The sequence below is a fragment of the Penicillium hispanicum genome (assembly GCF_028827665.1).
Source record: "Penicillium hispanicum strain IBT 35686 chromosome Unknown utg000008l_segment0_segment0, whole genome shotgun sequence".
NCBI classification, from domain to species: Eukaryota; Fungi; Ascomycota; class Eurotiomycetes; order Eurotiales; family Aspergillaceae; genus Penicillium; species Penicillium hispanicum.
Window position 1 is genome coordinate 1,274,763 of NW_026623200.1, and position 23,425 is coordinate 1,298,187.

At 53.7% G+C, this 23,425-nt stretch overlaps 10 protein-coding genes across 10 annotated transcripts; 5 read left to right on the forward strand and 5 right to left on the reverse strand.

Moving 5' to 3' along the window:
* Nucleotides 1–20: 20 nt before the first annotated feature.
* On the forward strand, nucleotides 21–1,092 carry N7459_009316 (uncharacterized protein; the record flags this gene model as incomplete). Its single annotated transcript, XM_056948484.1, has 3 exons — nucleotides 21–524; nucleotides 581–793; nucleotides 847–1,092. The coding sequence occupies 3 exons, from the start codon at nucleotides 21–23 to the stop codon at nucleotides 1,090–1,092; spliced, it is 963 nt and encodes a 320-aa protein (XP_056795709.1).
* A 1,055-nt stretch (nucleotides 1,093–2,147) lies between these two features.
* On the reverse strand, nucleotides 2,148–3,371 carry N7459_009317 (uncharacterized protein; the record flags this gene model as incomplete). The annotated part of the gene is made up of 1 exon (XM_056948485.1): nucleotides 2,148–3,371. One exon carries the CDS (start codon nucleotides 3,369–3,371, stop codon nucleotides 2,148–2,150), a length of 1,224 nt encoding a protein of 407 aa, XP_056795710.1.
* A 795-nt stretch (nucleotides 3,372–4,166) lies between these two features.
* N7459_009318 (TCP11 family protein) lies at nucleotides 4,167–6,904 on the reverse strand (the record flags this gene model as incomplete). The annotated part of the gene is made up of 3 exons (XM_056948486.1): nucleotides 4,167–5,165; nucleotides 5,229–6,139; nucleotides 6,895–6,904. The coding sequence occupies 3 exons, from the start codon at nucleotides 6,902–6,904 to the stop codon at nucleotides 4,167–4,169; spliced, it is 1,920 nt and encodes a 639-aa protein (XP_056795711.1).
* A 778-nt stretch (nucleotides 6,905–7,682) lies between these two features.
* Nucleotides 7,683–9,342, forward strand: cp9 (putative serine carboxypeptidase; the record flags this gene model as incomplete). Its single annotated transcript, XM_056948487.1, has 2 exons — nucleotides 7,683–7,938; nucleotides 8,006–9,342. 2 exons carry the CDS (start codon nucleotides 7,683–7,685, stop codon nucleotides 9,340–9,342), a joined length of 1,593 nt encoding a protein of 530 aa, XP_056795712.1.
* A 1,192-nt stretch (nucleotides 9,343–10,534) lies between these two features.
* N7459_009320 (uncharacterized protein) lies at nucleotides 10,535–13,744 on the reverse strand (the record flags this gene model as incomplete). Its single annotated transcript, XM_056948488.1, has 4 exons — nucleotides 10,535–12,653; nucleotides 12,706–13,058; nucleotides 13,112–13,223; nucleotides 13,323–13,744. The coding sequence occupies 4 exons, from the start codon at nucleotides 13,742–13,744 to the stop codon at nucleotides 10,535–10,537; spliced, it is 3,006 nt and encodes a 1,001-aa protein (XP_056795713.1).
* Nucleotides 13,745–14,780: 1,036 nt separating this feature from the next.
* rsm25 (mitochondrial 37S ribosomal protein mS23) lies at nucleotides 14,781–15,664 on the reverse strand (the record flags this gene model as incomplete). Its single annotated transcript, XM_056948489.1, has 2 exons — nucleotides 14,781–15,138; nucleotides 15,234–15,664. 2 exons carry the CDS (start codon nucleotides 15,662–15,664, stop codon nucleotides 14,781–14,783), a joined length of 789 nt encoding a protein of 262 aa, XP_056795714.1.
* A 122-nt stretch (nucleotides 15,665–15,786) lies between these two features.
* On the forward strand, nucleotides 15,787–18,657 carry N7459_009322 (pentatricopeptide repeat protein; the record flags this gene model as incomplete). Its single annotated transcript, XM_056948490.1, has 1 exon — nucleotides 15,787–18,657. One exon carries the CDS (start codon nucleotides 15,787–15,789, stop codon nucleotides 18,655–18,657), a length of 2,871 nt encoding a protein of 956 aa, XP_056795715.1.
* Nucleotides 18,658–19,034: 377 nt separating this feature from the next.
* On the reverse strand, nucleotides 19,035–19,640 carry N7459_009323 (uncharacterized protein; the record flags this gene model as incomplete). Its single annotated transcript, XM_056948491.1, has 1 exon — nucleotides 19,035–19,640. One exon carries the CDS (start codon nucleotides 19,638–19,640, stop codon nucleotides 19,035–19,037), a length of 606 nt encoding a protein of 201 aa, XP_056795716.1.
* Nucleotides 19,641–20,176: 536 nt separating this feature from the next.
* On the forward strand, nucleotides 20,177–21,148 carry N7459_009324 (uncharacterized protein; the record flags this gene model as incomplete). The annotated part of the gene is made up of 1 exon (XM_056948492.1): nucleotides 20,177–21,148. One exon carries the CDS (start codon nucleotides 20,177–20,179, stop codon nucleotides 21,146–21,148), a length of 972 nt encoding a protein of 323 aa, XP_056795717.1.
* A 220-nt stretch (nucleotides 21,149–21,368) lies between these two features.
* Nucleotides 21,369–23,108, forward strand: N7459_009325 (putative RecQ family helicase RecQ; the record flags this gene model as incomplete). The annotated part of the gene is made up of 4 exons (XM_056948493.1): nucleotides 21,369–21,451; nucleotides 21,502–21,620; nucleotides 21,697–21,731; nucleotides 21,786–23,108. 4 exons carry the CDS (start codon nucleotides 21,369–21,371, stop codon nucleotides 23,106–23,108), a joined length of 1,560 nt encoding a protein of 519 aa, XP_056795718.1.
* Nucleotides 23,109–23,425: the final 317 nt, after the last annotated feature.

Genomic DNA, 23,425 nt, shown 5'->3' on the forward strand with positions numbered 1-23,425 from the left:
CAACCCAATCATCCGTCACAATGCACTTCATCAACAAGTTCACTGTGGCCCTGGTCGCTGCTCTGGCTGCCACTGGCGAGGCTAACCACCAAGGCCTGCACGCCCGCCACAACATCCACGCCCGTGAGACACCTAGCAGCGTTCCCAGCATCCCCGAGCCCACCACTACTTCCAGCTCCAGCTCCAGCTCCAGCTCGAGCTCCAGCTCGAGCGCTGGGCCTTCCGACACTCCCTCCACCTCCGTTGTGCTTGTCACTCCCACTCCTCTGCTCTCCCCTACGCCCTCGGGGGCTCTCAGCTCCGGTCTGTCCAGCAGCTCGCACGTCCGCTCTTCCCGCATCCGCTCTGCCTCGCGCCTGTCCAGCTCCCCAGCGGTGACTCCTGTGAGCAGCGGCGTTTTCGTGACACCCAGCGTCACTGTTTCCGATGTGACGGTGACCGTCACCAAGGGCTCGGGCACCACCACCAGCGTGGTTACCACTACCATCCAGCGCACTCTGACTGACTACATCACTGTCACTGCTGTATGTATTTTCTACTTTATAAGACGCCGGGGGACTTTACACTAATGGTTTGATAGGCCGCCGCCACCTCGGCTGTCAACAACCAGAACCCGGCCCCCAGTGACGAGGAGGAGACCACAACCCTCTACTCTACCGCCACTCAGACTCTGACTATCTACACGGCTGCCACCCAGTCGGTCACTGCTGGTAGCGGCGGCAACGGTGCTGAGGGCAGTGGGTCTTGCAACCCGTCTACTGTGACTGTCACTGCCACCGAGACTGTGACTGTTGTATGTATCCTCTCTATCCTATATGGGCTTGACCAAAAACTGATGGTATATAGAACGCTGCTTCTACTGGGAACAGCGACAGCCAGGGTAACGGCAACGGTGCCGGGGGTGCCCCGACCACTACGACTCACTTCGTCGTGCCCACCCCTAGCGCTACCTTCACCCCTCACCGCAACGGTACCAACCCCCACCGCCTCTCCTCCAGCGGCTTCGCGACCAGCTCCGTGCCCGCCCCCTCCGGTGCCTTCGGAGGCAAGAAATTCCCCGGCGAGCGCCCCCAGCCCCGCCGCCGCATCTAAAGAGACCACGGCCTCATAGAGACCTCGTCCCTGGAGCTGGTAACACCAGCCCGTCGATGATCTGAGAGAGCATTTCCGAGTATCTATTCTTTCTGTGAATTTTCCTCATTGAGCCGCGCTGGCGGTGTACCTATTACGTCAAGGTTGAGGTACAACCGGACGAGCCCATTTCGCTTCTTATCTACCAGGATCTTGATCTTTTGCTTTCTATTCTGGTCTTGCTTACATTCTTTTGCACTGGTCGGCCGCGCCAGAGCTGCACATCTCACATCGGCTTGTCTCTTGGATCTTCGCGCAGCCTGGTGTCCATATCAAGTGTCAGGTCGTTTTCTCTGATCGCGGTATTCCTCTGCCCTCTTCTTTTTTGAACATTTTTTTGTTTCATGACTTCAATGAGATTTTTCTTTCCCCCCTCATTGAACTCGGATCATGCCTTCTCGTATTGACAAGACTAGTGGTGCTGACTCCTGGGGACGAGTAATGCTTCTTCGTTTCTTGTGATGGTTTGTTCTTCGTTTCTTAGGATGTGCGCGGTGACACGCAGGAGACCGCATCCTCTTCTTGTACAAAATTCTTATCCTTTGCAATGGCCGAGCGCGTTCCTCGTTTCCACATAGCTTGGTGCATTCTGTCTTGGAGTTGAAGACGAACTCTTCCTATAGACAGAGTAGAGAAGCGTAGTCTGTAAGTTTAGTTTCGGTCCGTTGTTGATCTGTTGATCTGTTGATCGTTGATCGTTGATCGTGGATCGTTGATCGTGGATCGTTGATCGTGGATCGCAGGTGGACCACGTTGATCCTTGTCGATCATCGTGGAGGCTGAATGAGAGCATGCCATTGGATCCTGGACATGATCTGCGATATTTCGACAATGATGTCAGGGAGTAGCATAGCAGAACCGCGACAGCCTTCCAATGTTGGCCTCCCTGCCACGAACTCACCGGGACTCCGTTCTACATCTCAAACTTGTCTCATATTTCCTGTTGGAAGGTGACGCAATGAGATACAGTTGAATATAGTTGAACATCCTATCATACATATCCACAACGATCATCATCAAGACATCCACTCGAGCGCCCGGACACCCTCACGCCGCAACTGCTGCCGCATAACCTGCCATTCGAGCCATGCCACGCCCTGCAACAGACAATCAGCGAGGTCATCGAGCTTTCCGATATCCGACACGCCCGCGATCGAAGACGAGCGCCTCCTTGTCTTTGAGCTCTGCTCCTGCCATTTCTGCAGGTACGCCTGCGCCAGAGTCCGCACAGCAGGACTCTTCTCCGCAAGAGCGAACTTGGGTACTCCGTCCACATTGGATGCTCTCTCGCCCGTGCTGTCCTTGTCCAACGACGCCGACACCCACCGGCCAACGAGGTCAATCTTGGCCTTTTTTACTTCCCGCGGCCCTAGCCTCGTTTTCTTCTCAGTCTTCTCATTGGCGCCTTGCCCTAGACCCGGTTCTACCGTGCTAGTAACGCCATCGCCATCCATCCAATACCGCATCACACGCCGCGGCTCAATGCCCTGTACATCGACCTTCGCCACCTCGCCCCCTCGCTCCTGGCGCAACGCATGCAACACAGCATACAGCATTCCCTCCAACACGCCGACGCGCAGCGTCCACTCCTGCACCGCGCTCCCGCCACCAGACCGGAAGCGCTGCCGCTCGATCAAGACATGCGTGGGCTGGTACACGGCAAGCAGAGTTGAAACCAGCGTATACGCACTGGCAGCATAGACCTCCGGCGAGAACGACTCATTGTTTCTGCCGCTGTCTCTCCCCCCCGATCCAACCACGTCACCGTCCACACCGTCCACTGCAGGCGGTCCCTGCACCCCAGACACAGCGCCCGGCCCAGCCTCCAACTTCAGTCCTGCAATCTCCGACACGGCCAGCCGGTGCCACGCTGTCAACTCGGGTGCACAGAGCACACCCCCACGGCTATCGGTGTGCCCCCCGCCACCCGCCGATGGCGCCGTGCGGAGATGAGCAAACGCGAGATTCCGGATCCCCATGTCGATGCTGAGGATGCTCAGCGGCCGCGCTGTGACGTCGCGGTCTGCACGCACGTCTGGCCTTCGGTGCGCATCTGCGTTTGTATCTGCGTGGTGGCTGCCATGGTGTAGCGCGCCCTCGATCCGCGAGACGAGTGCGGCCTTGGTGCCGGAGGACTGGATGCCCGTTGCGCGCGCGATGCGCTGCAACTTCGCGGCCGGGAGGGTGGGCAGCCAGGGGAGCGTCGACGTTACGGCGCGCAGCACAGCAGAGACACGCATGGGGATAGATGCGGGCTGCGGGTGTCGGGGGTGGAGGCGCGCAGAGTCCCGGCGGTGGGTGCTGTTGGTGTTTTGCCTTTTGCGGTAGGGACGGGACTCTTGTTCTGGATTCGGGTGGTTGGGCGCGCTCGTGGACAGGAGCAGCTGGGGGGTTAGTGGATCTGGAATCTGGTGGCGGAGCGCATGGTCGATCAGGCGGTGGGTTTGGAGGTAGGGAGGCGCGGTTTTGGAGCGGCGCGCCGGAAGTTGGGGAGGTGAAGTGCTGATCGCGCCGATCAATGCACGGGCCGTGGCTGCGCGCGTCTACGAGGCTGCTCGCGCATTGTTACGTTTTGGTTCTGTTGATTCTATGGGAACGAGGAGCGGCAAGGTTCAAGAGAGGAGGCTGGGGATAGAGCAGATTTAAGATCTGTGAGATTGTACAGTTTTGGTTTCCATTGACGCTTAGCGTGGGGTGTGGTTGATAGTTGGTGGACAATCGGCACGAAACGACAGGAGATAGCAACAAAGTACGCCATTTCTATTTCCCAAACGCAGAAAGACAACAGACTCGACTCCGAAAACAAGAAACTCGGGGGAACGAAGCGGAAGGTGACAGGCGAAATCCAATTCCCATATTGTCCCGCTCCCATTGCTCTAACGCCATGCGGGTCCGCGGTGAAAATGCCCTGGTGGATGAATAGAAGGATACGAACCAGATGCAAGCGCTGAAAAGCAAGTCAAAAAAATGAAAACATGTAGAGAAAGAGCGAACAATGGCAAGCCATGCTCCAGTGTGAGGGTGTGATGTGGGTCTTATACAAAGACCGGGGCGTCGGTTTCGGCGATCTCGTCGCGGAGGTACAGGAGCGGCGCCCAGACACGCCAGTGGAGAACGCCCATGTGGGCGAGGCGCATTCCAATGCGCTCGATGTCGGCTTGCTGGGGTGAGAGAGTTTGTAAGGATGTCGCGGCAGACGACGCAGAACTGGTGCCCGCTGGCCCAGTTGAGGGCGGCGCGGGAGCTCGCTGAGATTCGCAGATTGCCAGAGGGGACAGGGGCAGGTACTTCCGGGCTGATGCCAGGGTGGCCGTGAGGACCTTCTCGCGCATTATGTTCTGGAAGTATCGGAAGAGATCGGACTCGTTGGACAGGTGCCATTCGAGAGCGGCCTCGATCGGGGAGATCACCTCGTCGGCAACGACAACATCCAAGCAACATGCAGCGCAGGCAAAACGGGCAATCTCGAGTGCAATGCAGCGCATATTTTGCAGCCAGCGCAGACCCCCACGCAGATCCGGATCATCGTGGTCGCCGTCAGCACTGGCGGGACGCCCGTTGAGGTCCATGCCGTCTTCCATGAGAGACCAGATCCGGGATCGGAAGGTGGAGTAGGTCTCATCACGGGCTGAGAGGTAGCGCTTCTGTGTGTGCACGTATGATTCAAAGATGTACCAGGCGATCTCGAGATTGATGAGGTTTTGGATTGTGGAGCGAAGCTGCCAGAGACGGTCCGAGTCGAAGAGGAATGTCACTGGGAAGTCATTCGGTGGATGGAATTGCAGCAGTTGCTCGGTGATTCCCCGGAAGAGTGCGTCCAGGGGCTCGAGTCCGTCGTCTGTCTGCGCGTGTGGAGAGGTCTTGCGGGCATCTTCTTGCTTTGCCAGCTCTCGTGCTGTCACGTACCATAGCCGTGCGGGTTCGACTTGGAAGCTGTTCCGCTTGATCTTGCCCTCGAAGTACTCGGTCAGAAATGGCACGGTGTCTTCAATGAGCAGAACCCGGAATGCTCGTATTTGATGATTGGCGACGTCCTGATGGTCACATTAGCTTGGAAGCCCTTCATCGTTCGCGACGCAGGGGTCACAGCAACTTACCAGCTTCATCGCCTCGAGAATGGCAAAGAGTGTCTGCAACCCGTTCACAATCTCCTTTGGGTCCTGTGACTGCGAACCCTCTGTGATCTGCTGCACCATCCGATCGGCCCACTCATCTCGCATAGGGGCACAGTGTGTCTTGAGAAGAGCTGCCATCCACGTCGCGAGGGCCACCATGTCGAGCACGCCCTTTCGAATCTGCTGCATGAGCAGAGGCACTTCCAGGTTCTGCAGGACGCTCGGATGGTCACGCTCTGGAACGAGGGTCTTGATAACCTCCTGTAGCGTCTCGAACAGGGCTGGTAGGCGAGGCTCAAACGTACGTTCGGTGCTTTCCACGGCCTTCTCTTCCGGCGTGTCGACCGGGTGAGCTGCCCGGAACGCATAGGTTGCAATTTCGATGGCCATCGAATCCCAGTAATCAGCTGCCTCCTTCCTCTTGCGCTTCCCCTTCTCGCCGTCCAGATCAGGTTTGAAATGCAGGTCGCGGTCAAAGTTGGCGTCCATCCGGAGATTGATGTTGCTCATGATGCACGGCAGATCGAGCTCGCTGAGCGTTCGTTTGGTGACGGGCGGGTGACGACGGGCCTTGCACAGGAGCCGCTGCTCGCGGGCACTCAGCCCTAGAGCCTGGGGGATTTCGATGGCCTCGGGGGACGGGGAGGGCTCTCGGGGCCGAGGTGCGGCGCTGGAAGCCGGTGCAGCGGACGGGCGGGCTCCAGGGGGATAGGTGAAGGATGGCTCGCGACGGCAGAGCGGATGCACGGAGCCCGGGGTATCATGGCCGTGAGAGTCGCGCGCCTCGTTCTTGTGATACTCTTTGGAACGGCCGTCGGCGCCCTCCTCCTGCGTGCGGGCCTCGTTGGTGCCGTGGAGATCCATGGACAGCGGGCCGAGTGCCAGTGTTTCTGCTACCGGCGTCAGATCAGGTCAGACCAGGTCGGGTCAGGGCAATATGTGGGAGGTGGTGGCGAAGCTGGTTTGCCCTCCACAGCTCGTCTCGCGCGCGCGCTCTCGCTTTCTCCCCCCTACCACGGTGTTTCGGCACACGCGCCCTGTGTTTCTGTTCCACTTACTCTGGGAAATTTTCAGTTTCGATTCGCCCCCCTGTTTGCCTCAGGCAGGCAGCCAATCCGGGTTGCCGATAAAGTGATGCAAGTGAGCTGTCAATTGTGGTGGAGCCACCGAGGATGCTTGGATCTGCAAGCGATCACCCTCGTGGTTCGATTGAGAGATTCGAGAGATGGAAAGTGCGGAAAACCGAGCCAGAGCCAATGGCAAGTAGGACGACGGTGCGGTATGAAACATGTGGCGATTCAGAGATGAGCACTCAGATCGGATCTCAGCGTCCACATAAAACAGGTGGTGAGCGGGCTGTCTCTCTCTTGCCCGGTGTTGTAGACTAACAACCAAGAGAAACACCAAAGATCGCAGTACGCCAGGACAAATCACAGGAGCGAAAAAAGAAAAAAAAAAAAGACACCCAGGCGATTGGGAACGCGACCGGGTTGGACTGATATAGTCGGGAAACGAGAACGAGAACGTTGAGCGACGGATTCGGCCAGCCGCAAGCAGACTCACATTCCACTGCTGCTACCCGCGAGGACGAACACAGGCCTCGAGGGCTCCTCACCTCCCATTTCGTGGATCTACGAAAGTCACTGACCCCTGGCCATCTTCAACGACCGAGCGTCTAGGACAAGGCTAGGAGAGATGCGATAGGGGGGAATCTATAGGGGGCATAGGGGAAAGTAGGGTTAAAAGGGGACCGCCTCACTTTGGGAACGCACTGGCCACGTGAGGGACTCGCCCCCCGAATTGGCCGGGGAACTACTGTGCTCAGCGACTGTAGTCAAGTTGGCAATGTGCTGGGATTGGAGGTATGGAGAGAACGGGGGGATAGAGAGATCGATCGACGTGAGACTGTACGTTGTATAGTTACTTTGCCCTGAGGATGGCGAGTCCAGATGCGGCGATGCTGTGATTGGCTGACGGGGTGGGCCGATTGGTGCCGTGATGCCTTGATGCCTTCATGCCTGTGGGCCTTTCTGCCTGAGCTAGAGGGCATCAACCACCATCTACCACCGTGACGGCAACACTTCCACCTTGGCAGTCTGTGCAGAATCATTGTCCAAGACCATTGAAATGAGGGAGGACCAGCTTGAGAATTTAATCGCCCCTCTCACTCTGTGGAAACCTGGTCTCAACGCGGCATCGTCCCAATCGGGTCCTCAATAGGTCTATTCAGACCAGAATGCGGCAATCCGACTCCCGCCCAATAGGCTCTTCACCTACGAGCAGCAATTATGGCTTGGAGGCGGCAGCATACAAAAGGGACGGCGTCCACGTGGAATTTGATCTGCATGTTCATCGAGGTCTTCTAGAATATCGTGACCCTGTGCATTCGAGATCACCCCTGAGCAGACCATACGCGGCACTGGTGCCCTTTCTGCGATGAACCTCGTCGGCGTTCTGTATTTCTTTCAGGCCCTTTGGGCCTTTCCGGATTTTACTTCTATGACGAAGAGTTCATCTTCGGGCCATCATTTGTTCAATATTTCCCAATTCTACGTCCCATCCTTACCAGATGGTCCGCCATTGCCGTCAAGCTGGGCTGGTCGGCTTCCCGTACCAGGAGCGCCAAAGGGAAATGAGATCTTCTTCTGGCTCTTCGATACGGAAGACCCCATGTATGACGACAATCTAATCAGTAAGCTCGAGCTTGCCTATGAACCTGTCTCAATCGAGATGAGTATCGCTAATGTCTAGGTATACAGTCTGGTTCAATGGCGGACCGGGCTGCTCGTCCCTCGTAGGGTTGACGACGGGAAATGGCCCCATCTCTTTCGCCGGTAACTCAACTCAGATCGTACGGAACCACTATTCATGGACAAAGCTCGGCCATGTGTTGTACGTGGACCAACCCGTCGGCACTGGCTTCTCAACAGCCAGTAATCCGTATCCAGTGCGAACCAACGAACGGGTGACAACAGATTTTGTACAGTGGCTGCAGGCATTCATGTCATACTTCCCCCACCTCAAATCCAAACAGCTCCATTTGATGGGCGAGTCTTATGCGGGCATCTACATACCCTACTTCGCCGCTGCGCTGCTCGAGGGCAACTACTCGCTCCCACTGAACCTCCAGTCGATGTCCCTCGGGGATGGGTCATGGGGCAATGCGGCCGCTATGTCCTCAGTGGCAATAGGGAGCTACATAAACTCGCAGTCTTCTCGTCTCAAAGTCACTGCGGACGTCTTGTCTGCATTCTCCTCGGCAGACCAAATGTGCGACTTCACGAACGTGCTAGAACAAGCTCGAACCTATCCACCCAAAGGAAAGATTCACATCCCGGGAAATCCAGAAAACTTGAACTATCGTCGTCGTCAACGCCGCGACGTGGCCAGTGTTCTAGACGACTCATGTGACATCCAGCCTTCCACACCAGCGGCTGTGACAAAATCCATCCTCAATTCCACCTGCTACGGCCCCTGCGCAACCTATTCCACAGCAATGGACTACGTGTCCACAATCTCCGCAGCAGGGAGTGGGCCAGCGTGCTACGATGTCTACGATATCAGCCACAACTGCAGTACCATCGACCCCCTTCCACTGCTGGCTACCTATTATAGCCGCGCAGATGTCCAGGCCGCACTCCACGTTCGCAACAACGGCCCCTACAGCGCATGCAATTCCACTATTCTCGGCACGCTTCTCACAGCGCCCTCCCCCGTGCCCCCAGAGTATTCCATCCTCCCCTCCCTGGTCACAACACACAACATCTCGCTCCATCTCTACAATGGCGAGTTAGATATGCTGATCAATCACATTGGCACCGAACTCTCTATTCAGAACATGACCTGGCGCGGCGGACAGGGCTTCTCACGGAAACCGCACCGTCTGTTCTATGCTGATGATGCCGCACCCCCACCCCAGCGTACCGCTGCATTGTCTTCATCGACTGACGCGGCAGAACCAGTTGGGACATGGGCGTCGGAGCGCGGAGTTTCCTACCACTTGTTCAAAGGTGCGGGTCACAGCGTCTTTGCGACCAAGCAGCGTGAGATGTTCGCTTTCGTGCGCGATGTCGTGGTCGGAGCGAAGGCGCAGTGAGGCAGCATCCAAGCTCCAATCGGTCCGTATCGAGACACAGAGAAACGGAGAGCCTGGAGTTGGTATCAATGGCACTCATGATGCGCGGTGTATTGTTTTCGAGTCTGGGTATAGTTTGAATTGTATTTATTAGTGAGGATTCAAAAGCATTGTAGTTGAGTTCGTGGCATCTCCATGTAAACATAGTGTGGCTTCGGACGATGTCGGCAAGAATGGTACATCAATGAACTTATTATCCCCAGAGATCCTTTGTTGCTGGGTTCAGAATGAGGTAGGTCTTCGTCATATGCCGGTTTTGTTCTGGAAGGGTGGTTGATATAGGAACGCTGTCACTTACTCTAACATCTCTGGTTACTAAGGCATACCGGGGCTCAAGCTTGAAGGCATCGATCGCACAATTGAATATATTCATTATACTATGGCATTCGTGGGCTACTTTATATAGTACAAACTAATCAATCAATGTGAACCTGGACTGTGATGCCGTGACATGCTTGGCACAAGCAGCCAGCAACATCAACAGGGTATCGATAACGAGCAATCGCCGATGTGGGCTGATACATGCTGAGTTCTTTTAATGTAACGAGGTGTCAAGATGACAGAGGAGTGGTCAGTTGTTGTCGAGTAATGCTCATGATGAGCCAACATGAGTCATAATGCATCAGGGTTATCCAGCGCGCGGGCCAGCGCGGCAAATCAGACATGAACGAGACAGTGAGCTTGGCATAAGAATGAACAACGCATCCCCATCGAAACAAACGTCGGGTGCCTATTGCGGAGGGATTGATAAGTACAGTTAGCGCTTAGAAAGGAGGAGCCATATTGGCGGAGCAGGGACAGGGTGAAAACGACTAAGTCCCAGCGGGTGTATGATATTGATTGCGACAAAAGACAGCCACGCCATATGCTCCGACGAAATCGATCCAAAACCTGCCCATAATAATAACGATTCAGAGATCCCGCTAATGATGTAATACAAAAGTACATGTGGAGTTCGAAGATAGGTAGGTACAGGCGATCCGGGCTGCACGGAGCAGACCTCTCGATATTGGATAACAGGGACGTCAGTCTATTCAGAGTCATCATCGTGAGAGAAATGCACTGACGGAGGTGAGTATAATGATAGAACAATCAACCAGATGCGAGTAGGGAATATCTGCAGAGCAACTACCTTGCCGACAGAGAGCATCTTTTAGCGGCGAGCAAAGAACGGCCCCTGGGCCGGCATTGACAGAAGCGAGTCGGCTCTTTGGAATACGTCGCCCTCAAAGAACTTGTCGCTATAGGCACTGGCCGGGGTCGAAGGTACGGTGGCTTGCGCGGCCGGACCAAGTGCTGCGCTTAGAGGGGTGGCAGGTACAGTGATTGACTGAGGAGACATGCCCGCGCTGAGCTGGTACATGTTTGGGGGAGAGGCGAGGGCAGAAGTCGAGGCTGAGGTTTGATGTTGTGAGTGTGGTGGCTGCAGAGGCGGCCCGTACAGATTGCCTGGGCCATGGTGAGCCATGTCAGCGAGGAAAGACCAGGGCGACGCCTCAATAAGGCGGCCTGCCTCGCGACTCGCCTTCTGGACAGGGCGTAGAATAATGACAACTTCCTGCGGCAGAAGCTGCATACTGCGCACCTCACGCATGTCGGTCACGAGCTCCACAAATGATTGCATAAATGTCTTACACAGCTGCCAGAACTCGCGCTGATTCCGTAGCCCACCACCTGGTTCCTTGACTTTCATCGTTGAGAGACGCGCCCCTAACGCCTCCGACACCTCAATGCAGAAGCGGCAGCGGCGGATGAGATTATTCCAGACCATTTGGAGACCTTCCGTCTCGGGTGATTGTTCTGCCATTTCGAGGCATCGAGTGAATTGTCGCCGTGCCAATGGAAGCGCTTGAAGGGCAGAGTTATATGCAGCGCTCAACTGGTGGAAGATCTTCTCGAAGATCCGCTCTTCCTCGATTTCATCCAAGCCTGTCAATGGATTGATGCGAGGTGCACCAGTGGCGGGGATAGGAGGGAATGCTTCTCCAGAGCGAGGTGTAGCTAACGAAGATGGCACTGAAGTGTTAACCAAATTTGATCGGCTGCTAGAACGGCTACGTGCGTAATTGAAGGATGGCGTTGAGAATCCCGGAGAGCCATTCGCAGTCTGACTTGTGGCAGTCAAAGGCACAGGACCACTCATGGGAATTTGAGGGTGCCGAATTGTAGTGTCACTGCGCAAGCGTCTAGTGGGCGCAGTTGCATCTCTCGTAGGCGTGACCATAGGACGCTGGTGCCGTTCGGGGGCCGGGGATGCTTTGCCGATTCCGGAAACCGGCTGTTTGGGCGCAGAGAGTCGCTTATGAGCAGACTCAAATGAAATATCGAGGCTGGCGCAAGCATTCCGTAGCTCCACCAGACTGCCAAACATCATGAGCATCAACGACCGCACGTATCGTGAATCGCCATTGGCTACTATTTTGGCAGCACTGTTGCGCAGCTGCGTGCCGACGTGAGCGTAAGCGATCAAACACGTCTCACATTCTCGCTGCACAGTCTCAATGGTTGCCTGTCTTGCATCCGGCTCCTCAGGCAAGGATGTCTCTGCATTCTCTAGCGCTTCATTGAGTCGATCAACGTGAGACGAAGCATTATAAAACACCAGCTCCAGGCTATGGCGTCTTGTGTCGTCACGCTTGATGACATTGATCAATGTAGAGATATGGGTGTGGATCTGGAAGAGGGCAAAAAGAACACCTTTGGCACCCTCGATAATCGGTTCATCAGAGCCGCGCTCTTTCTTGTGTTCGGGGAGACTCGACATCCGATTGACCCACCCATCTCGGAGTCGCCGACGGTCTCTCGGACTGCTGGGACTCGAGGAGCTACTGCCGCTTGCAGGGGTTGGTCCTGCGGCACGCGGTCGAAGAACAGATCCGTGGCTAAGACCTCGCAAATGGCTGTTTCGATAGGCCTGGGTCTCGTCCAATGTCCCCAGGTCTGTGTTTTTACGCGTGATGACTCCCATGCGCTTACTGCGAGCGGCAAAGGATGCTTGAATGATGCCTTCACTGTTACTTCGATTGCGTTCATTGACTGCATGAGGTGCCACATCTGGTCGCTGGGCAGCACTTATTTGGTAGCTGCCTTGCTGGCCGGAGGCCATTCTGTAATGAGACTTGGCTGGGATAATGGGAGCACGCGATATAGAGGGTGATCGAGATGAAGGCGCTGAGCCATCCCCAGTACTCGGGATAACAGGGAAGCGACTGCTGAGTTTACGCTTGACAGGTACTGGTTTTGGGTTCTCGAATGGCCCCTCACTGGGGTTGCTATGAAAATTAGCGAACGGGCTTCTAGAAGGTAGATGGGGGCTATGTCTACCTTGCATCAGCCTCAGTTTCTGGCTCTGGTGTGGTCGCCGCCTGCCTCGTTCTGAGAAATCGCTTCAAGTCCGCGGTTACAGCGACTTCCTTCTCATTATCTGTCATCTTCGATGGCGCTATATCGACTTCTGTTGCCTCCAAGACGCGTCGCAGAGGGTATCGCAAAGGATTGCCTGCCACTTTGAGGATCTGCAGTTTGTTCATATCTGACAAGCCTACCGGGAGATCATCGAGGCGGTTTTGCATGACAGACAAAACTCGTAATGACTTCAGCTTGTTAATTCCATCTGGAAGTGCATTGATCTTATTTCGACTCAGATCAAGAATCTCAAGCAAGGGTAGTTTATAGACCTAACAAGTCAGTATCAAGAGAACAGCATGAGGGCATAGCATTGTCCACATACTCCTTTTGGGAATTCGCGAAAATTGTTTGCTCTAATATTCAAGTAACGTAGATGGGAGCATTCGGCAAATCGGTATGGGATATGAAAGAGATGGTTGTTCGAGAGGGAAAGTCTTTGGAGAGACAGGTGTCAGTCAATTCAGTACAATCGGGTTGCTTTCCCTGATTCAAGGGCTCCCATAGCAGTCATGGAAAGTAGCATCAGCACGTACCTTTCCACTTCATCTTTGATAATGTCCACCACAGGCTCCGGTATGCGCACAATGCGTGAATGACCCAAGTCAATGGTCAGCTTTGGCTTTACTACATCCGTAACAGCCTCGCTTCCAGCTAAAGAGCGCTTGGTATCCTGAATACCACTGTCCACGGCAGATCTAGCCAGTTCAATTGTTTCCTCCTGGGTCAAAAGCTTCGGTCCAGACGCCTGTCGATTCGAGCTACTGGGATTATCACCAATGGCAGTACTCGGCCTGGAAACTTCACCTTCGGCATGTGGAAAGCTCTCGGTAATTGACAATGGAGGCGGTACGAGAGAATCAGTCGGTCGTCTTTCCCCGTCCTCGTCGTCGGCCTCGTCCAGGAAAGAACGTGGCCCGGTAATCGTGTCTTCGGGTCGGCTCATCGTGGACAGCATGGTCGGCCGAGGCCAGGGTGTTTTCGATCGCCCACGTCGAGGCAAGTCCTTAGTTCAGTCGCAGATGTCCCAGTAGTTACTAGAGTCCCCCAAAAGTTTCAACCGTTATGAAATGAAGGCAGCGGGCGCACTCCAACCGGACATTGTCGAACTTCTTGCTTTCCCCAAGGGCGGATGTTTATAGAGATATCAGTATCGAATCAACGCGAGAAGTGCAGCACGAAAAAGGGACCGAGGCGAGGTAGACAGATCGCTGTGCTGAGCAAGCCTGTCTCGCGATCGACAGCTGTCCAGTCTGGGGCGGCAGGTGAATCCGGAGGACGGAAGCGCCGCAACAAAGCTTGGGCTCAACGGCGCAACGTTCGGGACCGCGATGATGTTCTGGCGGGTCGATGAAGCTGTTAGTCGATGTGGCGGGTAGGAAGAACCGATCAAGTGTAAGGCTGGCGATACGCGAACTTATCCCGACTCGTGGGGTCCATGGGGCGACAACACGATCCAGTCGAGTCTGGAATGAAGGGAAGTTGGAGAGGCTGGAAGCGCTGTGATTGGGCGAGTCGCGGCCCGACGGAGCGTTGCGATCAGCGAGTTCTCGCAGAGTGTTTCACCCCCCACTGGTTGGATTCTTTTTGTTTCAGCCGCCGAGTTGCCATTCTCTTTGTCAATGCAGGTTTGGAGTCTTGGACAGGGGTTCGCCATGGAATTCATACTGGAAAACCGACAGCCGACTGACAGCCGACTGACAGCCTCCATAATAACCCAGGATTCGTTCCAAAGGGGAACTCGCACAGCTTTACAGCAGGATATATCAAGGCTCTGAGATACAGGTGAACAGGGATAAAAACGTCGCAGAGTTGGAAACGGAATCAACCAGGTGTCATAGAGAAAGGAGCCGTGGGAATACATTCAATTGAGCACTTCAACTAATATACATGACCATCAATATAGACGGCTGAGGGGTAAAACTCCTCCATAAGAAACGCAAGAGATGGAAAAGATGCCAAAGTACCAGCACGTAGATAATTGGGCCACAAATCTACTGTTCAGCCGGTGTCTCTTCAGTCTCAAGGGACGCCAATGTCTCATCGGCCTGTGTCTCTGACGCGATCTCCGGGGCACCAGAGAGCGAGGCCACGCGCTGGTCCATAATCTGAGCCTCCGACCGAGCCCAGGTCTTCCACTTCTCGTGCTGCTCGTTCTCCAGCTGCATACCGATCTGCATGTATGATGGTCCGAAGGTGGCACCGGTAGCCTCCGCTTCCTCTGCAGCCACTCTTCGCTCAATGTCCTCCTGTAATCGCAGTCGATAGAACTCTCGGCGGGCAATATCGTATGCGGCACTCTTGGTCATATCAGGGACGTTGTTTAGGAGCCAGAGCTGTCGTTGAACGACACTGTCAATCACACAAAGATTACGTTAGTGCTTGATTCCATGAGGAAAGAAATCTTCCAGAGGAAACGGTCCCTTCGAGGAATCTGTGAGACGCACCTTTCACCATCCAGTCGCTTTCCAGGCTGCTTCAGACGGCTCCAGTCATAATTCTCAAAGTCCTTGCCGGTGCTCTCAAGAAGTACACGAGGCCGGGCAAGCTCCCAGGGGTGATCGCGGAAAAATTCTTGTCGTAGCTGATCCTCCTCATATTTGAGCTCAACGGGTTGGAAAAGTCGGCTGGGCTTCTTCGGCTTTCGACGTTTCTCTTCTACCTCGAAGACGACCTGCGGCTGCGAGGCACCAGCAACAGTCTTTAGCCGCTGTCGAACCAACTGGTGCTGAGGAGGGCGGTTTCGAATCAATGTCTCTGCGGGGGGGATTTCGCCGATCACGTCGACCCATTGGGGCAGCTTGTTAATTTTGCCGCTGGCGAATTGGTTGAGCGCCGTCTGTCGCACCCGGAGGGCTGTGAGGTTGTATTTGCCCATGACGGACGAAACCCAGCCAGCAGAACCGCAGAAAAGCGAGTCTTGGAAGGGGAGTAAGGGTGGAACACAGACCCAACGACAACGGGGAGGGCGCGCGCAGTCGACTTCGTGAGGAACTGAAGATGGTGAGGCCCGGAGGTCGAAAAAGATGGGACTGGCAATGCGCGCCTCCGATTGGCCGGCGCGGCTCCGCTGCAAAGCCAGAGCGGCCGCCCGTCCATCAGAAAAACACTCCAGCTCTTCTTTCCATACGCCCTCCTTCCATTGTCTGCTTCCGAGGCCGCGAAGCAGTCAATCCGATCCCGTGCAAGCGGCCTGGGTCTCCGTGTGGATATGCATCGCTGACCCCGTGCCACGATGTCTGTCTTCTCATGCCTCATCCCAATAGGTTCCCCAGCTCCCCGGGCCTGCGAGATCACTCCAAGCAGGCCTTGGACGAGCTCTCCTTTTCCCGACCTAATCCAATGTCTCGCCCGAAACCCAGCTCCTTTTCATCCTCTGTCCGTCGCTTCTCCTCCCGCCGTCCTCGACCCTCCGCGACGTCGATAGCAGACATTTTTGTCACCTCCCTCGTCCTGGCAGGTCTTTGCCATGAACACTCCCCACGGGCTCGTGGTCTGTCAACACTACCATTGAGAACTACGGAAGGTACTTTGCGGAGATTCCGCAGCAACGATCTGGCCTGTAGGTCTCAGGTGCCAGCTTGCAGGCGCTTGGAGTTCTCGGGTCACTCGACGCAGTCATCGCGGAATCGATCATGGCTAAGTCATGGCTTTGCGCAAGCTGAAAATGAGTATATGGAGAGAAGTCATACCCGGCCTTCTATAAGGCGGACGACGGCAGAGAAAATGAACACGAACTTTCCCGACTTGACCCAGACCACGGATGAGCAAACAGAAAATGAACGTGGGAAACGTTTTCGTCCCTCAATATCCGATGAAATTGCACCAACCGAAGCCCTGGCGGAGGATTTGCTCGATGATCACCTTTCAGAGGCTTCAGTGGAAACCACTCAGACGACGAACAAACCAGCTCTTCGGCGCGACGACAGAGTCCGACTTGCGGTCACCCAGTTGTTTCGAAGGCTACTGGGAGACGAGGATGGTCTCGACAAGGTTATCGAAGCTGTGTTGCCAAAACAGACTATTATTAGAAAGGCAGATGACAAAGTTGATGATGTGGAGATTCCGGCAGTGGCAGCACTTGTTGAGCTGCTACCCAGCTCCAATGAGGTCACTCCTCAATACCTTTTTCGGCTATACAGAGAAATGCCATCGCCGGGAGTTGCGCATTTGTCCAAGAGATCGCGTGGAAGTCTATTGAGGCGATTTGCGAACCCCCCAAATCGCCGATGGGCCGATGCCCGCCGTTTCCTGGCTCTGGTAGAAGACATGGTCAGCACCGGTCTCCCCATGTCTCGTGCAATGTGGTCATCTGCAATCCACATGTGTGGTCGGAGTAATAATGGCAAAGTCTCAAAACGGCGCTTGGTCAATGCAATTGGCATGTGGCAGCAAATGGAGCATGTGGCCGGCATTCCTGCAGATAGTGTGGTCTTCCATATCTTATGCGACACCGCCATCAAAGCCAATCAGTTTATGGTTGCTGAACGCTTGGAGAATGAAATGCAGAAGCGAGGCATTCGCTATTCTCGTGAGGGTTTCGTCTCAAAAATACATTCCAGGGGGATTATGCGAGATGTGGATGGAATTCGCCAAACCTTTGATGATTTCGTCTCAGCAGGAGAATTTGTGGATACAGTTGTCTTGAACTGTTTGATGTCATCATTTCTTCGAGCCGGCGACACACGGACCGCAGAGCAGATCTATGCGCAGATGATTCAATCACAGCAAGACGCAAGAGAAAGTGACTCTTCCATGGGTTTGGTCTCGACAGATCTTCCTTCACTCTCCTCTGAATTCACCTTTTACCGGACAAAGACCAGGGAGATGGGCCGTATGCTGAAAATGGCTCAGTCGCTCCACAATAGTTTGCCAGCATACCACCGTGCCGTTCAAAACGCTCTCTCTATGACCCCGGACACGCGGACCTTCTATATTATATTACAGCACTACGCACGCTATACCGGCAACCTCGATAAGTTCATGAATGTTGTGCAGGACATGGAAAGCACATTTCGCATTCCCCCCCGCCATCTCATATACTTACTGCTCTTTGAAGGGTTCGGTTCTCATGGTCGCCGGAGGAACACTGCCTGGACTGCAGAGAAACTACGACTCACTTTTCTTGGATTCCTGCGGGCTGTGCGTGATTCACGGGCGAGATCTCAAGGCCGTTCTCCAGACACTTCCGAGATGGTCTGGGAGAATCCATTGAAGGAGCTGCGTATCGAAGCCGACGTTCCTTTGAACGACGTGGATCAGCCCGATGGGTTTTATGTATCCTTGCCCTCGAAGAAAGTGGGGACGGATGAGACGAATCCAATTGTCGAAGCGAAGGTGTCATCGACTGATGCCGAGACGGTCGATGAGTTCGACGTGCCTTTGCCTCCGGCGAGTGTACAGATGCCTTTCACTTCTGAAACATCGGAGTCTTCTTCATCTCCCAGGGAAGGGCTCATCGATGAGGACGATCGCCCCAGCCGACCTGGAAACGCAGCAGATGAGACCGCGTTTGAGCACGAGCCTGGCGATGCTATCGACGGACTTGAAAATTTCGATGACCCCTCCAGTCCTAGACAACTGAACGCGGATAAAGAGGCTGAACTCAATGTGCACGAACATGAATACCTCGCAAAACGCCTCGAGAACGGGGTTTTTGTGGGACGTCGCATGATTATTGTTATCCTGCATGCGTTTGGTACTTGTTGTGGTCCTCGGGAGGTCATGGAAGCCTGGTTGCAGCTTGACCAGCTTTGGCCGTCAACAAAACGCAAAGCCATTGATGAAATTGCGATCAGGGAGGTCCTTGAGGAGCAAATGGAAAGAAGACCGACTCCTCCTGTAAGATATACAGACGAGTGGGGAAGGTGACCTGTTATCTGTACATTATTTGTAGACTCACCGATATACCAGATGAATTTCAGCGACATTTACAAATTCCGTTCTTTATAGCTTTCATTAAAAGCCTGGATGAACCCCAAGACTGCTGAATTTCCCTAGAATACCAAATATGGACCTTCATGACTATTTTGGACGTTCGCTGGCTATATCTGTCTGATTTGAGAAGAAGGAAGTCATGATTCCAGGGTCCATTTGATTTATTACAAGCCAAGACACATGAAGCCACCTGAGTCCAATATAGAACACGGACATACCTAGAACAGACAAAACAATAGAAAACATGTGAATGATCACTCGTAGCACCCCCTGACTTAGCTTTTCTCTTTCTGTCATGTTCTTGCCCTGGGTTACAGTGGCTGGTATGGGCAGTCCCTCTCTCTCAGGAGTCTGGCACAGATATTCTCTTGTGGGAGGATGTGCTTGTTCTTCGAATATTTGGATCCCATGCGCTCGTGTTTGGCCAAGGCCTGGTAAAATGGAGGCTCAATCAAGCGCTGGACTTCAGCTACAGCTTGAAGAGGGACCAGGCCCTTGAAGTGAAGCTTCGAAAGGACCAGTGTCATCCAGCATTGGTGGTATTGCAAGGGCACGGCCTTGACCGCTGCCTTGACCTTCAGCTGTTCTGTTGCTGGGATATTCGAAATCCACTTTTTGGATTCGATACCAGGGCTATCCAGTCTCTTGTTGGCCTGAATTCTCAGTTCGTATCCACGACGTTGCGATGGACCACCGACTACATGATACCATGTGCCGCGGTCTGAGCCGTGATGGGCAGTGATCAAAATCCAGTGCAAGGGATCGTAACTCGGCCTGCGCTTGCAGAATGCAATAGAAACAGCAAGGGTGGTGGTATCGATGTATGCTGGAGACATCTTCGTTGCTGGGGGATGTGCTAGGAGTTCTTCATGAACAAATGGATTAAATGCCTTTGGGATGATATCGATAGAGGCCATCGCTGACCCTGGGAAGTCTGGGCCCTTATATCTCGCTGCACGTTCATGTACCTTCCCAGGTTTGCGATAGCATTGCAAAGACCTGCATTGAAGCTTTAGGAAATCTAGGTAACAATTGGGCTTTGTGGGAGACAAGTTAATCTTTGTTGGATTCTATATAGAGTCATATCTATGGGATTTACTCTTGGATCTTCACAAGGGAGCCTTGTATGGTGAGACAGAAGAACTGAGAGCCGGGTGGCTACAGGGTATCGGTGAACAGACCAAGGTAAGACATTAGACAAAAGGACAAAAATGACAATCTACGGCTCAATGACTCTTTTGCAAATGAAAAAGGAAATGACACATATGTTCTGACCTAGGAGTTATTCAAGTATGTCACAAAGCGATATCTGAGCTATACCAATGACGTGTGAGCCTGAAAGTCTCCTCCGGGTATTTGGATATATAAACAGCTTCCACTCCGCGGTCAAATGGATGACTTTCCATCTTGCAGTCTTCACCAACATACCAACTACCTGTCTCAACTAGCTAACATGTCACACAATCTCTTTCCTGCTCCTCTAGTGATCGCCCCGGCGGGCAAGCAGCACACACATACCTTCGTCCTGCTCCACGGGAAAGGAAGTACCGCCAAAAGATTTGGTTATGAGCTTCTCAACTCCACCAATCTACGGAAGCGACTTCCAACTGTGAAGTTTATCTTCCCAGCTGCTCGTCAGCAGCGAGCTACGCGATTCAGAAAAATGCCCATCCACCAGTGGTTCAAGGATCGTTCTATAGAACATCCCGAGGAAACCACAGAAGCCCAACTTGAAGGTCTTTCTGAAACTGCTTCATTCCTGCGCAGCCTTATTGATGAGGAGGCTCGTATTCTTGGAAAGGGAGGCTATGAGAGGATCGTTCTCTGGGGCCTAGGTCAAGGATGTGCGGCAGGGATCTTCACTCTCCTGGGTGGCTGGCCCGACAACTGCAGACAAAGGACAATTGGAGCATTCATCGGAATGAGTGGATGGCTGCCGCATCAGATACAGCTGTGTGGGATCCTCAGACTTGACAATATGCCAACAGATGAGCCTCGTGATCGATTCCAAGACTGCCCCCTGCTGCTGAACAACCTTGAGCCCTCCCAAGGAGAAGACGACACACGCTTGAAGGGTCATGCTTTTCAGCACATTCGCAACATTCTGGATCTATCTTCTGTCGATGGGAAGAGACACGCCCCGGAGAATTCAAAACAGAGCCCAGTTTGCTATCGCATGAAGACCCCAGTCTTCATTGGCCACGGCTCGGTCGATCAACGAGTGCCAGTGGAACACAGCAAGGGAATGGCCCAGATTATCTCGGAAGGACTGAATGGAGATATGGTCTGGAAGGTCTACGAAGGGCTGGAACACTCCTACCGGGCAGATGAGATTGATGATATCCTGGAATTTCTTCAAGCCCGTGTCGATCTACCGACGAGGAAAGGAACAGGTGCGAGTTCGAAAGCACGGAGTGCGATGTGATGAGAGGCTGTTTGATTAGATTGCTTGGTATTGAATGATTGTCCCATCTCCATGGCTGCGGCATTCAACCTTTCCGCCGTATAGTTCCTCCTTCCCAAATAGGATGTACAGACACTATCACGTGACAACGTGTCGTGGTCGACGCGATCGATCGAACGGAAGCATCGCGTTCGCTGCACCGCTCTCCCCCAGCCCCTCCACATCTCTGCCATGCTGTCAAATGGCTAGTCATGGCAGATTCCCCAGGCGTAAGGTGGACCTGGACTTTTATCTGCACCGTGTGTTCCGCAAGACGTCTTTCCGGTGAGTGAGCCCGGCGGAGACGCGACTGAAAGTCGCTAACTATGCAACAGCCCACTCCAACGTGAGGTCATTACAGCCGTGGTCGACGGTCATGATGTCTTCCTACAGGCGTCTACCTCTTTTGGGAAGAGCTTGTGCTTCCAACTCCCTGCAGTCATCAGCAATGGGTGTAAGTAATGCCCACTAGTCTCAAGGCTGCTCCTGGTGTCGCAAACACGGACATGCTTCTCACTTTCATTGCCCAGTGACAATCGTGATTTGCCCCCTTCTTGCATTGATGGTGAGTGGAACATGCGCTGTTTTTGACATTGGCATGGCTGACATTTACATCCAGATGGATCAAGTGAACGCCCTGCAAGCCATTGGAGTGGCAGTTTCAACCATCAACTCCAACACCCCATTGGCGGAGCGGCGTCTTATATTGGATGATATGCTCTCTGGTCACCCGCGGACGCGTCTTCTCTATGTAACACCAGAGTTGTGCCAAACAGACAGCTTCCGACGCAATCTCCAGGTGGTCCACCGACAAGGGCAACTAACTCGTGTTGCAATCGATGAAGCCCACTGCATCAGTGAATGGGGTCACGACTTTCGTCCTGCGTACCAAGAATTGGGATGGTTCAAAAAACACCTGAGAGATCCAGCAGTTCCGATCACAGCCCTCACTGCTACGGCCACGCCTCGAGTCCGTTCGGACATCATCAATATGCTGGGGCTGAATGCAACCCAACTCAAGCTCTTCAACACCCCTTCCGCTCGGCCCAACATTCATTATGAGGTTCGGTATCTTGCCGATCCCGAGGACGACGCAACATGTGCGGGGGACTTGCAAGTGGATAACTTGCTAGCGTGGCTGAAAGCCATCAAAAAGCGACGAGAGGCCCGGATTGGTGCAGATACCGTGGAAAGGGTCCCGCCTGTCTCAGGCATTATTTATGTCGGAACGCGTGCAATATCAGAACACCTTGCGAGCCGATTAAATTCCGACAAGACGATATCATCCGTGGCCTATCATGCAGGACTTGCACCGCAAGATCGAACACGCATTCAAGCAATGTGGACCTCACCACAACCATTCCCACAGCGCAATGACGGAAAAGCCACACCGACATTCTCCATAATAGTTGCGACCAATGCTTTCGGCATGGGAATCGACAATCCTCACGTTCGGTTTGTTGTGCATTGGACGCCCCCACGAAGCTTCGAAGGCTTTGTTCAGGAATCAGGTCGAGCGGGTCGCGATGGTCGTGCAGCTGCTTCATTGGTCTACTACAACAGACAGGAGCGAGACCGGATCTATGACCGCATTAGTCGCGATACGGAGAATATGCGTAACCGTGGTGGCCCCAAAGACCATATCGCCAGTCTCCTCAAGAACCAACAAGCCCGTCTCGACAGCTTTGAAAAGGTCATTCGATACAGCGAGACGGTTGTGAAATGCCGACATGACATGATCAAAGAGCTTTTCGGCGACTTCGAACTCGAGGAAATGGGCTCGCAGCAACCCCCTTCTTCACAAGCACCAAGGGTGGATGGGTCGACTTCGCTTGCTTCATCACCTTGTGATTTTGCGTGTGATTTCTGCAAAGAGGGTCGCCAGGGCTTGGCTAAGCGCAAGAGGAAGATGGATGATGTTTCTATGGACTGGGACTCATAAGCTGCGGAGAGTATCATTGATCACAGTGAAGAGGAAGAGCAAACCTATTGCACATGCGCTCATAACAGATTACTGTTTCTTTCCACTTGGTCTCATTGTCAACATGGAACTCTGCCAGCTTGCAACTTCATCCAGTCATCCGCTTCTCATGGCTCTTCTCGTATATGCCATTGAAAGATCACATTTTATTACGCACATATACATATGGCTCATGCTATGACCATCTCCAAGAGATCATAAAATTTCGAGGGTGTGGAAAAGAACCTTGGATTGGCCATCCGGTCTAGAGCAAATGGTTGCGAACAACAGAAAAAGAA